The sequence below is a fragment of the Dermacentor andersoni genome, chromosome 6 (genome assembly GCF_023375885.2).
Source record: "Dermacentor andersoni chromosome 6, qqDerAnde1_hic_scaffold, whole genome shotgun sequence".
Classification (NCBI taxonomy): Eukaryota; Metazoa; Arthropoda; class Arachnida; order Ixodida; family Ixodidae; genus Dermacentor; species Dermacentor andersoni.
The window spans coordinates 170,992,407-171,007,601 of record NC_092819.1 but is presented as its reverse complement, the minus strand read 5'-3'; the positions used below and the strand labels follow the sequence as shown (position 1 = coordinate 171,007,601).

Below are 15,195 nucleotides of genomic sequence, written 5' to 3'. Positions count from 1 at the left end.
TCCTCGGTGCCACGCTCTGCGCCTTCTGCGCCTCGCGAGGACTGGCTGTTCGCATCCGCAAAGACCTGTGACAGCACGCGCTCACAGGGCTCACTCCTAGACATCTTGGCAGACACCACTTCATACTTTGTTATTTACAGTGTTTCAAAATGCTTCGATTGACGGACGTGGCGATTGCAGCAAAAATAGCTGCCAAACGAAGATGCTGCCGAGCTTGGTCCCACAAGCGTTGATGTTGCGCCGCTCAAGACTTCTGCTGGGGCTGTAGCTGCTTTGGCCCTTCTATGCCGCTGCCGGCCTTGTCTGCCCTTGTCCTTTTGGACAAGGGCAGATTTCGACTATTCTGAAAAAAATTGACTTTTGTTCAGCACATTAATGTATCCTTAGTGAGTACAAGTCACTTTGACATGTACATAGGTGGTTTGATGTGGTTATATTTTTTTACCTCGCGTGACGGACAGAGGAAGCAGACGTAGGGAGAAAAAGGTGTAAAATTACAAAGAATGAATTTGCTTTAGTTTGGCCTAATCATGCATAATCAGCATGCACACATCATATCAGATGGGGCATTTTCCCAGTTTTTGTGACACTAGGAAAATGCAAAGTTGGGTGAGCCAGAAAAGTTTTTTACCAATCATGGAAGGCAAGTGGCAGAAATGGAATAGAAACAGATAGAGATAGATTTAAGTTACAGCGCCCAAGGATTTGCAGGAATACTGGTGTTGCAGTAACGATACACCAGCAAAACAAAGGGCCAGACCACTTCAACGTCCTGTAAAATCTACCTGTTACAGATAGATTGACTGAGCAAACAAGAAAACTGCATGCTACCAAAAAATCTGAACAGGTTTCCTTGCTACCGAGCGTGTTTATTATCATTTCAAATTGTGTACCACCACAGACTTGGCAGTAAAAGCAAAATTAAAGTGCTAGAACAGTTATTTCGCTCTTTTTCAGGACGTTATGCAAGAATGTCAATGCATTTAATTAAAATAAATCCCTTGAAGAAAGCAGTGCGATTGATTGGAATAATGTTTTTAATTGTGCTGTTACTTATGTTTATGAATTTATTTTCAGTAATATTTATTTAATTCTTTAATATTTGGCCCTCACCTCACTACTGGTCGTCAAACCAGCCATCTGGCCAAAAAAGTTTGAAGACCCCTGGGCTAGACTAGACTGCTTGTGGAATAATGAAGAAATATGAAATATGAAACACAAAAGACTTCATGGAGGATGAAGTATTTTTGGCTGTAGTAATAAATTGTCCACCGTCCCCTTAAAGTGACGACAATGGACACCAAGTGTGATAAATTTCCATTCCGCCACGGCAAGCACTGCATATTTCATCTTTTTTTTTCAGTGCCACAATTAGAGGCATGCTACATTTTGCATGTTATAAAATCTGCTGTTCATCAGATTTCGATGAACATTGCTTTCTTCTCTGAAGCCATAAAGACTAGGTTCCAAATGAAGAGCAACAGTTAGAACTGATTCAATGTGAAACGGTAAACAAGCAAACAGCAAACGGGGGGGGGCAAAGTAGGTCATTTGCCGCCCCCCTTTGAAAGCAGGCACTGGTACTTTTGGCTGCACAATGGAAAGTCCATTAAAACTACAGCTGAAACTAAATTTCCTTTCTTGGTATAGTGACCGCACAAGTAATGCTTCTTTTTTACTACGCACATCCCTGCTTGGACAACGAAATTGTCCATTGTGCCTTCTTGGGACGCCCTATAGCGGACGACGTGCTCGAGATCCGGCCCCATGGCGAACACCAGACAACAAGCCCATGTGCTTCCATTGTAGCAGGGTGCTGCACATATCTCGCTATTGCCGTTATTGTCAGCCCTCGTTATCATGCTACACGTTCTACTACTGCCACATTGGTTCACCATGCGCAATTGACAAATAGGTCCCTGTCCGTTAAATATAAATATAACTGACAGAAGCATTTCCAGGCTATTTCACTTATTGTAATAGTAATTCGCAACATATATAGACACACACACAAGCACGCACACACAAACACACATAGAGCAAGAGGTCAGATCGACTGCCGTTTGCCCCTCCGCTCTATAGAAATAGTTGGTACGCCACTGCACACAGGTATGCATGTGCCTTCTTTTTTTACACCACTGTCCAGTTTGCCCTATTGTAGCCCTTATGGAATACAGTTGCCTTCCATTAATTCGACCATGACAGAACAGGCGAAATTGATTGAACTAAACAAGATGCAGAATATTAAAACCTCCCTGAATTCAGTTGGCAGCATTTGCCCGATTCTAACATGACCCTGAATCAAACACGTGCCCACTTACTATGTGTCAAAAGCAGTAAAAGAACATTACTTCTAAACAAAATAGACATCTAACGCGCACCCAATTTTTCAGCAAAGAAAACCATGTGCATTGCACAGCAAATTTCTAAAAATCAGCGTTGATGCACAGTTCTTAGCTTCGTCGCAACACATTCATGTTGTGTGGCAAAGCATCGAACACAGACGGTTTTGATTTCGTGTCCGACTGCAGCGTGCAGGCAATTTTAGGGCCAATGCTATTTTTCAAAAAAGCTGCACGTTAGAATCTGATAAATAGCAAATCAGGTATTGTGAGCTATGGTTATTGCTCGAAAATCTTTCTAAGGCAGCCTTAAAAAAGGCATTTCCAACTTCAGATCACGTGTGTTCAACACCATGACTGTTCCCTAACTCCACCGAGAGAGTTGCTGCCACTAAAGGGGTCACTATTGAGGCTAGGGGTTAGGTTCGTGAATGCTGATTGGTGAAGTTTGAATTATTTGGCGAAAGCCAATTTTAGGGTTGAAAGAACAAATGTTCGGGCCCACAGAAATGCATAACCGCAGTGACTTTCAGTCAAGATCAAAGAAACCGAAAAATATAGTTAACCGGAGTCGCATTAAAGGAAGTTGACTGCACCAACATGACCAAACTGCCACTCTGGTGAACTTCATTCCTAAGAACTGCCAGTATCAACAAACACGCACAATCCAGCTATAACAGCAATGGAGGTGTTGCAATCTTTTTCAGGACAAAGTTGCAAGATCACAGCAGAAAACACTCCAATTTTAACAAAACGTCACTATGCGATAATTGTAAGTTCTTAGAATTTTGTGTTTCTTATGTTTCTATGGTTCCTAGATGTCTCCCTTACTATTTTTTTTAACTATAGCTTTAAATTACCTACCTTCTGTAACAAGTCAATTGTCAGATTGTGAAAATAAAAAACAACTCTGCATTTCCCAACATGGCATCACACCTCAAGTTTCTACTTCGCTTGGAAAAGAAGCTCGGATACACCCAGATGGCTGACTGCACTGCAATATGTCTTTAGAAGGAGTAACAAACTGATGCACAGAGTTAAGACTGACGCATTGAACTTTGGCTCAACAAGTATCTCGAGAAGTTTTACAAGGGCCAATTTATTTCTTTTTTACGTTGCTGAAAAAAGTCACAAAGACTCGAAAATTGCATAGTTGCTGTTAACCCCTCCTGTACCGATGATAAATATATTACCAAAATTTTCACCAATATAGCCAATAATGAGTTAACAGAAGAAAAATACATACCTCTTAGTGATAGCCGATAATAAGTACATCAGTCAGCTGGCTTTTAGTTGCACTTTGAAGCACTAGACACTAGCACTTGTCAGTATTATTATTAGTATACGGCAGCACAAAACACGATGAGAACAAAGAAGTAAACAGGGCAGGCACTACTTCCTTGCGTTTTATGCTACCCTACTTGTAACGAATCATTATCGACTAGCCCAGCTGTCTATTCTATTGTCATTATTAGTTGCACTGTGTACAGCTTTTCTCTTAAACGTGAACTGTTTAAATGCATGCATCTGAAACATAGATGCCTGTGTGTCAAATGCCCAGAAAATTTCGTAGAATATTCATCACTAACTGTGGCACAGGGCTAAGGTAAATACAACTGGGGCAAAATCTAGCGCCCTTTTCACCCAGTTACGAACACCGAGGAGCAGAGCCGAGTGGACCACCAACCTGTGCCCAATGTTCCCGGCATTGCCGTGCAGATACAAAAGGGTGGGTGCCTGGCTGAACAGCTCAGGTGGCTGCTTGATGAGCCAGGCGTGCAGCGTGACCCCGTCGTGTGTCTTGAGTTGCAGGCTCTCAGCCGGCAGGCCCAGCATGCTTGGCGAGGGCACGTACAGGCGCGAATGGGCTGGCTGCTCCGGGTGGTACAGCAGCCAATCGCCCACCTGGTACACCAGCCCTGTCAATCATTGAAGCAGTAGCCATGATGCAGAAACTTTTTCCATAGTTGTGGAAACGCATGCTTCTCGCAGATTAAAGGGGTCCTGAGCCACCCCTCGGGCTTGGTGAAGAAACAGTCCGTGGACTGCACACGCTGCTGTGAACATCTCAGCCAAATTTTGCAGTTGTGCATGGCGCATGGAGCTCACAAGCAGAGTACAAAGTCACCTTTTTCTTACACGCTCCCTGTTGAACAGAAGCCTGCTCCTCAGTCATTTCTGCACAATTTATTTTGTACTATAGCAGATTTCCATACATGGCTACTATTGGCCAATAGCTGACGTCAATCAAGAAGGATGTTTGCATTAGTGCATTTGATCTTCCTACTGTTACTGTGTATACTGACGCAGCTGAACAAACAGACTGCAGAAAACGAAAATCTGTTTTTGAATTTCTATAGTTACGTACTTCCTATGAAGCCTACCATCGTCTGCTCATGCTCGGTCGCCCGAGTGGTAATTAAACTTTAGCAAGCCTGCTTATCGGTGTCATAGCCGTCAGGTCTCGCTAGCTTTAACTAGTTTTAAACACTCAATTAGCCTTGAAACACGTGAAACTTAAGGTTAAACCATACACACACTTGTCAGTGTGCAGTCGCTCCTGGCCACTCCTGGTTAGATGCCTTGGCAGACTCTGATTTGTACTGAGCTATTGACAGCACTTGAGCAAGTTGGATGTGTCCGTTGGTCAAGCTGGTGGAGGACAGAGCCAGTCCGCACCTCGTAGCACAGCCAAATTGGAGCACATGAGCGCAAGCGTGCACTCAGGCCCGGTCGTGCACTAACCAAATGCTGCACATGTGCACTACAGTTGCATGTAGCTGCGGTCTGCTAGGTAGCGTAGATACTGCGGCAGGGTGCTGCGACGAGTCTGCTGACTGAGCGCATTGCGGCTTGCTGAGGAAAACTGCATTGGGCACATCGTAAGTGCCAAATACGGAAGTAGTGGTGTCTACGTGAACGTACAAAATCAAATCTGAACTGTGCGCCACGGTGACGTTCAGTAGGCGGAACGATGTGGGCAAGTCCCGCTATGCCCTAGCCATCACAGTGTGAGACACTGAAGAAGGAGCGGAACCACTGCATAGGGGACCATTTGATTGCCAATAAGTCCACTTCTGCCGATTGCCTCGAAGTACTTCTTGTGGCAAAGTATTTCTGAAATAGTCCATTTTAATTTCAAATTTATTTCTAGACTTCCATAAAAAGCGGCTGAGGACCCCTTTAAGGAATGAGATATTGAGAAATAGATCTCTTGTATGTTAGTTTAATACTACGATTGGTCTTGAAATTCTCGACCTGATGCCATCAACATTACTGCAAAGTCCTGAGAGTTGTGAATTTTCTGATCGAATGAATAAGCTATTTTGATGATTTCTGAAAACAATGCTCATGAGTGCATCTGATTTGGTAATTGGGTTGGACTATAGTATCAAGTGCAACTTCATTTTCTCCCCACCAGCATCAGAGCATACAGTTAATTTCCGATCGACCTTCGACTGAAACTTGACTAGCTGTCTAATCTCTAATATTTTGAACACCACCTGTGCAATGCCCTTATTCATCAGTGTACAATACTGTAGAACGTTACACCACACTGTACCATAACTGAACAAAGGACGTGGAGGCTCCAGCACCAGTTGAATACACACTAGTCCACCTTGCTTGCATAGAAAAGCCGGCTGAATGCAATAATCAAGTATGAGGAGGCTTCTGTGTGCTCTCTGACATGGCACATTGCTACGCAGGCAGAAAGAATGCAGTAAAAAACAAAACCAGTTGGCTGCTACAATGAGTAAAACAAATGCTCCCTGTAAAATAAGAACTCCCCAATTTTCACTTTCTAAATTAATGCTTTCCCAAATAGCATGGGTGCCACTGTTGCTAGTATTGACAACAACAAAGCTTAATTTTAACGCGATAGCGTTCAGGGCCCCGCGTAACAGAAAATCAGGTGTCGGTGGTGTCTGTCCGTCAGGAAAAATCATCCTGAACCACAACCACACAGGACCTTCGCGCGGCACATAGGCGTTACTAAGTGAATTGCTCAAAGTAAAGTGCATTTGAAAATTCATAAAGTCTGACTTGCACACAACCTACGGACATGATAGCGTCAGATTGTACTTTCAATATATGAGAAAATAACCTGAGTACGAAAGAAAACATAATTCTGTTACGCGGAAACACAAACACGAACCCCTTGTTCCTTGCTCACTGCTCGGCTCTGCCACCAGGATTGGCGCACCATTGTTTTCTATCGAGCCCCGTGCCGCAGAATGTCAGGTGCAGGTGTCGATGGGGTCCGATAACGCAATTGCGTTCCACACTTAAAAGTGAAGCTTAAGCGACCTCCAAGTTGTTGTTTTTTTCCTTCTCGATCTGACTTACAAAACTTGGGATCAAGGAACCAGGTGCATATTTTGTATATTACAAGTTTTTTTACTCACAGTACTTATACGAAAAATAGCAAATTGTTACTTTTCATTAATTTTCTTGGAGTGTTTTGTAACTTTCACATAAGAACTCAAAAATTCTCCGAGCTATTATTACTGCTATTCACCCACTCAAAACACCAGTGATCAGGCTGCGGCTACCATGCCTTTAAAAAAACGTCGCATGAAAGCACTGAACATGAGCACATTTTTACTGCTAATGAAGAATCGGGGCAGTCTACAGATGAAGACTTGCCAATAGTTTCTACTATGATGTGAAAAAGTGCCAACGTTCAGCTGTTTCTTGTCAGTTTTCTTGATTTCTATTCTTGCATTTATCAAGCAAGATCACTGACTCAAACGACTCATTAAGATATTGCTTTCTTACATCTTTGCATAGTTTCAGTACCACCTTTACAACAATCCTTCACGTGATGGAATTTTGACCAATAATATAACATGACAGTACAAAGGAAGCCTGTAGTACTGGACATGAAATACACACAGTGCATTTAATTTATTGTTACCAGAGACAAATTTGAAAAACTAGGAGACTGCATTTTGAGACCCACATATCTACAGTGCACAGTGAACAGATCAAGTGTTGAATCCAATTGGTCCCTCAGTCTGAGAATACATCCTGTTGACGCCTCGAATGCCTCGATAAATTTCGAAAAAGTTTTAAGAGTGCGCGCTTCTTTTTAAGACCTGCACATTTTGTACAATTGTTTCAAAACATTTGTTGGGAACATATTGGCAATTTTTAAAAGAATTAAAAAAAAATTGCGATGAGTGAACTTGTCATCGGCACCAGGGGACACTCGTTGCGATGAATGATCTCATCATCGGCAGCTAAGGGGTTAAAATATTCTGGTGTGCTGTAGCAGCTGATAGTAGCTTGCACAGGGAACAAAATATTCTCTCATGTAACAGAAATGATGCACAACGGCAACGAATGCAAACATGCAGAATTGAATTCTGCTACACAGAAAAGGGAACACATTGAATGAGACATGCACAACAGAAAAAGTCCTACAAAACAATATTCCAGCCAGATTACATATGCCTCGAGTAGTGACAAAGCTAATGCAGCAGCAGCAATTAATGGGGCATGGTGTTCTGGTTGAAGTTAATTCATGCTTGACACCGAGTCAATCAAAAGTGGAGCACATTAACATGCAACTACAGAAGAGATACAGCTGGGTATATCAGATCTTGCCAACTCATTTTCGTTACAGTGAGTGAAAGGTCAAGAATGCAGTGGCAAGGGTCACTCAAAAGGAACATATATAGGGGCGTTATTTTTTTTTTTTAATCATACAGCATTTCTGAAAACCATCTGCAGCAGATAGCACAATTGTAATCTTTGAACTGGATTAGTTAACGAGGCCGACATTAGTTCCATGCAAAATCAAAATTGTGATCTACAAAAAATTTTACTAATTAAATGTTCTTTTCACTAATTATGGCACATATTGCAATTCGAATTATAGCCGGAGAGTTTGCAAGAACAAATTATGAAAATGGTTAATGGTAATCCCTTGGCAATGCCACTCAGCTTATGTCACAACCTTAAAGTCTGAAATTTCACACAGCTTTTTAATTTGATTTCAGCCTATGGACAAGACGTATTACTTCTCCAATGGTATGTAGTGACAATCACAATGCCAAATGATTACCTCTTAGATGCTACTGTACCATGCATATAAAAGGCAATTCAAACAATTGGCTGCTACAATTTCAGTCGCCATGAAGACCTGCTGCACTTATTGAAGTAATTTGACCGAGTGGTACTAAGATGAAAATTGCCACATAAAGGCGAAATGCCTTTGCATTACTTCCTGGTACAATACAGTTGCAAACCAGACTGCAGCCACTCCGACACCTGCTGCCATTCTATTCATTGTACACAAATCAAGATCCGTAGTGGCCACTTATCGTGACACGACTAGGTGATTGCAAGAAGCTCCACAGATGCTAGCTGCAACTACAGGTGGCACAGTGACCTTTCTTTGCTCGACCGTAGCCCTGGCTTGGCATTCACAGTTTCTTCAGTTGCTGATTGCTGGCGCCAGTAGCTGTTGAGCCTATCCTAGTCGCCTGCTGGTGGCATCATCAGCAGTCACCAGAGAGAGCAGGTCATGTGCTTGTGCATTCTTTCATAAATGTGATGTGACTACATGTCATGGGTTTTTATTACACAAGGAAAACCTTACGTGTGGTTCAGAGGCCGCCTAATATCTGCAGCCTTAATGGCCTCAAGGTTTCTTCTATCATTTCAACTTAATTCTTCTCCTACATAGCAAGCATAATTGCAGAGAAAAGCCACGCTAACACGGCTGACCATGGAGAGATAGAGGGTTTCTGCTTGCGTAAGCGAGAAGCAAGGCAAGCATACTGACATCTACCTTTGTTCAGTTTTATTGTATTGCGCTTAATGCTCTAGGGGAGGCAAGCCAGATACCAGCAACATCACCTTACATGCTGTTTTATGCAGCATGTCATGAGAAGCAGGTGTAGCTGAGCTCACAGGCCCACTCGAAACCGAGGAATAAGTCGGGGCTTCTTTTCTTGCCCCTTTAGTGTGCGGCTAATAACAAATGTGTTTGTAACGACATACACTGTTCTGAGCCCAAGACAGCTTCTACAGTAAATAAAATTTGAAGACATACTCGTCACTAGAAGCAAACTAAATTGTATTCTGTGGTCAAAGCCAGAAGCTGGAATCTAGCACATGCCATAACGGAAGCTAATCTTCAGCACTCTTCAGCAGTGAATCTGGCAAAAACATGATTCCACCATAAGGTAGCTAGGAAGATGAAAATGTCGCTGAATTGATGAAGAGCGAAGTCAGACACTGTCCATGTGCTACATTATCATGCACCACTTTACTCTCATTTACCACCCTTCTGGAGACACGTAAATGAACATTAAGGAAAGCAAAATGCAATTTGCTGTGTGTGTTGCTTTCTTGTCCTCATTAGTTGTGCTGTTACTCGTTCAGCATGAATCAGAAACAATCAGCCCACAAACAAGCCTTAACAAAATGCAGTTGTAACATTCACAGCACTACCAAGATGCTATCTTATTAATAGACATTCAAGGGCATCACACATGTAGTAGCTTTAATGGTAAGTACTTGTGTGAACTCATGTTGTTATTATGCATAATGTTGGGCACAATGTAGCGCCATTGATCAAGTGGTGCTTTGGCTGTATCGCTGAACATGAGTGAAGCAAGGAATTGGAATGCTTGATGTTCATTCATCTTGCAATATCTTGAGTGAAGGTCAAAAGGGTGGAAGTTTGGATGAGTTGGTATGTCACGACTTGTTTAGGCTTGTAGCGCAGCTCAGAATGAGCAAAAAAGGAAAGATAGCATCTAGACAGTGTCTAGCGCTCACCCTGTTCTCCGTTCCTTGTCCCTTCCACGTTCCTTTTTTGCTCGTTCTGAGCTGCACTACAAGCCTAAAAGATGTTGAGTGAAACTTAGTACTGCTGCTAAGGCTCAAGGACTCTCCACACAGGATGAGAAGGTGTAAACTTAATACTGGTTCTGTATCTGCACACGCTCGATTGACTGCAGCCCAAATAAGGACAACATTTTATTGAAAAAAAACCGCTTGGTTGTTAGCACCTTTCCATACAGTCAATTGAGCATGTGTGAATGCAGAACCAGTTGGTAGTTTACACTTTCTCATACCGTCTGGTGTGTCCTCGTGTGTTAGCAGACGTACTCGGAGCATATACTGATGTTCCGGCGCCTGTATGGGTGCCTTGACTACTCAGTTTCACCCAGCGCATTGCAAGATGAACCAAAAAAGAAGGCAATATGTTAATACTGCTTTCTTGAAAGCGATGCACAGAGTGCTGGGTATATACCTCACACCGGCGCGCTATCGCCACAGCAGCAAGGCACAGCGGCCAGAAATATCTGCACTCCAGCTCCGACCGACGATAACATTGTCTACGGCGTGAGGCACGAACTCAACGGGAGGCGCACTTTGCGCTCTTGGTGCAGCGTGATCGCGGTTCATATTTTGGCTAAGATCAAAGATGCACATCGCAGCTGCCGCTGGTCCACTGCTGTAATAGCAGGACGCGAGGTCCGTCGGCGCCCAAGGAAAGTGCGCCTATCGGAGGCGGCGGGGAAGGCGTGCGCATTTCCTGTAACCGCAGCAGGTTGCAGCCAGCTTCGCCCTCTCCACCGCGACGCAAGGACACACTGACAGCGGACCCTCCCGCCTCGCGTGGTGGTCGGCAGCACGTTCGGTTCCTCCGCACTGGCCCAACGCGACTTCGCACGGTGAGTACGCGTCTCCTCTGTTTGGGCGTGCATACCTCAAACTTTGATATAACGCCATGTGACCTGAAAGTTGTACGAGAAAAATGACGCGAGGTAGACAACCGCCAAGGCAATGCTTTTGCACACTCAACGACCGGCGCGCTCAGGCGCCCGAGCAGCGCCTGCAGGCCCAAGTTGAGGCCGAGAACGGTAAAATAAAGCCATCGCTGTCGACGCATGTCCAACGACGGGGCGGCGTACCTGTAATTGCGAAGACTAGCAGGAGCAGCGCTAGGATGCTGCTGCAATACCAGTAGATGACGAATATGGTGACGAACGAGACTCCACACACCATCCAGCACTTCCTGAGCACGAAAAGCACGACCCGGCTGACGATACGGATGGTGGCAAAGTCCGGGTTGCTCTCGGGGCTCTTGGCCGCGTTCTTTTCGGGCCGTACGGAGTCCGGCGGTCGCATGGTGTCAGCCGCCAAGTAGGCACTGTCCGATGGCGATCCATTGCCCTGCGGAGGGTGTATCTTAACCATCGGCGGGCTGGGCGCTCATGACAGCCTCTGGATCAGTCCCATCGAATTTAATTTCCAGATACAATGAATCGCTGCGTCAGAAACCGAAAGGAAAATCTAGGGACCCCGCTCTGCTTCCAGCCGCGTCACTGTGCAAATAATATTGCTCCGCCAGGGATGGCGGCGCCACAGAACACCTATACAAACTTGCGGCGCTGGCATCGCACTAGTTCCATGACGCATATTTTTTTTTTTTTTATGTGTGTGTGTGTCCTTGGTGCGTCATGCCGTTGACTGCCGTTGATACACGTGTGTGCTCTCTGGTTTGGCGTTGGTTCATGTAATACCATAATACAGACATGCAACGCCTCGATAGAGAAGTCAACTGTCCGCGCCTTAACACATAGTGGACAATGCTAGAGTGAACTATGGTCGAGTGGGAGTACAGACCGGACGGCGCTCTCTTGCTGAGGCGCCGCGTGTGTAAAAATTTTGCGAGGGCGCTGCGAGTGAACTGGATTGGGGCGGAGACGCGCTTCGCCGCATATTCAACGTAATTTCGCTGCGGGCGCTGAGATCGAATTCGCGTACGCCCTTGTAATGGTGCTTTATTTCAACAGCAATATTTTTATTGACACATTTTCTTACATATACATATTTGAGACATGGGTTATACAACATCACGTCTTCAACTTTGCTGTCGTTGTCGAGTGTGTCGTCTGCTAGCGAGCGCGCGTTCGTTGCGCGGACGCCCAGATTTTTTCGGAGATAGTCTGTGCAGTACAATTTTCTATGGTTTAACTTGCTTTGCTGTGCGACTCTTATCGGCCGGTGCCAATTGTAGTTTTAGCAAGGTGAACTGCTCTTTTTAATACGTTTCTGTAAAAGTAACACGTAACACGCCTAACACCATAGCCACGCTTCCTAAAACTGTGTTCGGCGCCCGAGGTTCGACCGCATTAAAAGAACCCGTACCAACTACTCCGCATTCTGTTACGCGAGGAAGACGGGAACATGAATGGAATGTTACACTGGGGGGAAACTTCTTTTTCTATAAGAATGCTTCCCATAAATCTGCGTACAGGACGCCGGATGGTGCAGGTATGTTTTATTTGTTTCAAGCGGCAAGCAGGAAGCTTACAGATGTGTTTTTCCTTCTGCGTTTCGCAAGACCTACTGATGGAAAATTACATGCGCAAAAATACACACGAGAAATGCATGCTGCTTGAGGAACAAGAAAAAAGGCAACCATTGCACTCTGTGAAGATGGAATGGCAGCGAAAGCTGTCGACAGTCAACGCTCTCAAACGAAAAGCAAAGTGCTTTCGCTGCCGTCTTCACAGAGGGGAATGGTTGTCATTTTTTGCGTTGCGAGTCTGGCGTCGTTGCTAGTTCGGAGGTGCCCGGGCTCGCGATTGTCGTTCAGCATCACGGGAACGTTGTTCGTCGGTGGTCGTTTCGCGCCAGCGCCGTTTAAGTTCTCGTTCCTCTTCCCTCCGGCGCCCCTCGTACGCATGTTGTTCTTCGGGTGTACGAATTATGCGTGTCCGCCCCATCGATAACGCAGCTGTGTTTAGCGCCGATACCTCTTCTGCTCATATACTGCGATAGCCTTGACGTCACGCTACTGTGCACGGCGAGCGTTCTAATCCGTTCCTCATTTTGACATCTGCGCCGCCGCACATGCGCCGGTATGGGTTTGTTAGAAATCGCTAAGTCCGTTTTTGTTGCCGGACGCCGAAACAAACTATGTCCTTGTATACCCTTGCGCCTGGGAACTCTTTGGGTCCCACGTGTGACAAGGGTAGTTCAAGGAGAAGAAAGGGGGTTAACCGAGGGGCCCGATTTTTATTGGTCATATCAGAAGAAGCCAACAAACACTGACACCAAGGACAACATAGGGAAAATTACTTGTGCTTTAATAAATGAAGTAAGAAACGATAAATTAATGAAAATTAAAGTGGATGAAAAAACAACTTGTCGCAGGTGGGAACCGAACCCACAACCTTCGCATTTTGCGTGTGATGCTCTACCAATTGAGTTACCGCGGCGTCGTTTTCCCATCCACTTTCTTGAGTATTTATGTGTCCTAGTAGAACTCTGGGAGTGTTAGCCAGCGCCACCACTCACAGACCTTGGCGGCGGACGTGGAACGTCCTTTTTGCCACAGGCGTCACGAGAACGTGAGTGAGTGAGTGAGTGAAGAAACTTTTATTGCAGGTCCGGCGAGGACGCGAACTCGACGCGCACCCGGCTAGTCCCACGTCGGGACCGGCAGGTCTAGCCCGCCGGCCCGGTCGCGGGCACGCCGGACAGCCAGGATTTGCTTTTGTAGAGCGGGGCTACGAAGAAGCGAGTCCCACTCCTCCTTGATGAACTTGGGATATGTGGACCCGCACTCCCACAGCATGTGCGCTAGAGTGGAGGTCTGCCCGCAGGAGGGCCAGGCGTCGTCGCGACACACGTCCGGTTAAGCCTCGTGGAGAACGGACAGACACGGATACGTACTGGTCTGCCAGAAGCCTAAGCGAAACGGCTTGCGCCCTATTCAACTTGGGGTGAGGGGGTGGAAAGACCCTTCTAGACATGTAGAAGTATTTAATAATCTCGTTGTGAGTAGCGGGAGCGTCCCTGTGGCCGTAGGGAGGAGGGGAGTCGGTGCTTCTTGCAGAGGAAGCGCGGTCGGTGAGGTCACGCGCAGCCTCGTGAGCAGACTCATTGAGGTTCTGGGGAGCACCCTCGACCGACCCTACGTGAGCTGGAAACCAGTGGATTGAATGATGCGTGAGAGCATATCGACTCGAGCTGCTAAGAAGACGAGCAGCTTGCTTGGCGATGCAACCCTTCTAAAAAGCCCTAACTGCAGTTCTGGAATCGCTACATATCTCGGACCCACGACCGTCTAGCAGGGCGAGGGCGATGGCGGCTTGCTCGGCGACTCCGGGGTGTGAAGTGCGAATGGAGGCGCAATTGGAAATCTTGCCGCTGGAGTCGACCACAACGATGGCAAAGGTCTTCCCGTCGCTGCACTCCGAGGCGTCGACGAAGCTTGCTCTAATGCCTCGTTGCTTGATCTGTTTGAGGATGGCTGCTGCTCTGGCCTTGCGTCTGCCGTCGGTATGGACGGGATGGACGTTTCGGGGCACAGGGGCCACTTCGAACTTGTCTCGAATGCACCTAGGGATCGGGGTACTGACCATAGGGAATCCCGCCGTGATCATTTCGGGTGAAGGCAACTGGTCAATAAACCCACATATGCTACCTGAAGACATCAATGTTGCCGGATTCGAGACCCTCGTTATGTAATCAACGAGAAGAAAGGGGGTTAACCGAGGGGCCCGATTTTGATTAGTCATATCAGAAGAAGCCAACAAACACTGACACCAAGGACAGCATAGGGGAAATTACTTGTGCTTTACTAAATGAAGTAAAGAAACGATAAATTAATGGAAATTAAAGTGGATGAAAAAACAACTTGCCGCAGGTGGGAACCGAACCCACAACCTTCGCATTTCGCGTGAGATGCTCTACCAATTAATCTATGGCGGCGCCGTTTCCCCTTCCAATTTCTTGGGTATTTATGTGTCCGAGTAGAACCCTAGGAGTGCTAGCCAGCGCCACCACTCACAGACCTTGGCGGCGGACGTGGCGG

The 15,195-nt window shown here is 45.8% G+C and overlaps 2 protein-coding genes across 5 annotated transcripts in view; one reads left to right on the top strand and one right to left on the bottom strand.

The window, feature by feature from the left end:
* Positions 1-11,983, bottom strand: part of Bem46 (abhydrolase domain containing 13-like protein Bem46) — a 75,087-nt gene extending 63,104 nt beyond the window's left edge. For 2 of the 3 annotated variants that reach the window (XM_072288886.1, XM_055066817.2), the window contains exons 1-2: positions 11,279-11,983; positions 4,030-4,261 (exon numbers count right to left, since the gene is read on the bottom strand). In XM_072288886.1, the coding sequence (XP_072144987.1) occupies positions 4,030-4,261; positions 11,279-11,564 (518 nt within the window). In that variant the 5' untranslated portion in view covers positions 11,565-11,983. The remainder of the gene's footprint in view (positions 1-4,029; positions 4,262-11,278) is intronic. The other variant, XM_050172047.3, reaches the window with a different exon arrangement.
* The window catches only part of LOC126523711 (epoxide hydrolase 1-like), a 66,164-nt gene continuing 61,644 nt past the window's right edge, over positions 10,676-15,195 (top strand). For both annotated transcript variants that reach the window (XM_055066816.2, XM_050172300.3), the window contains exon 1: positions 10,676-11,038. The gene's annotated coding sequence lies outside the window, so the exon portion shown is untranslated. The remainder of the gene's footprint in view (positions 11,039-15,195) is intronic.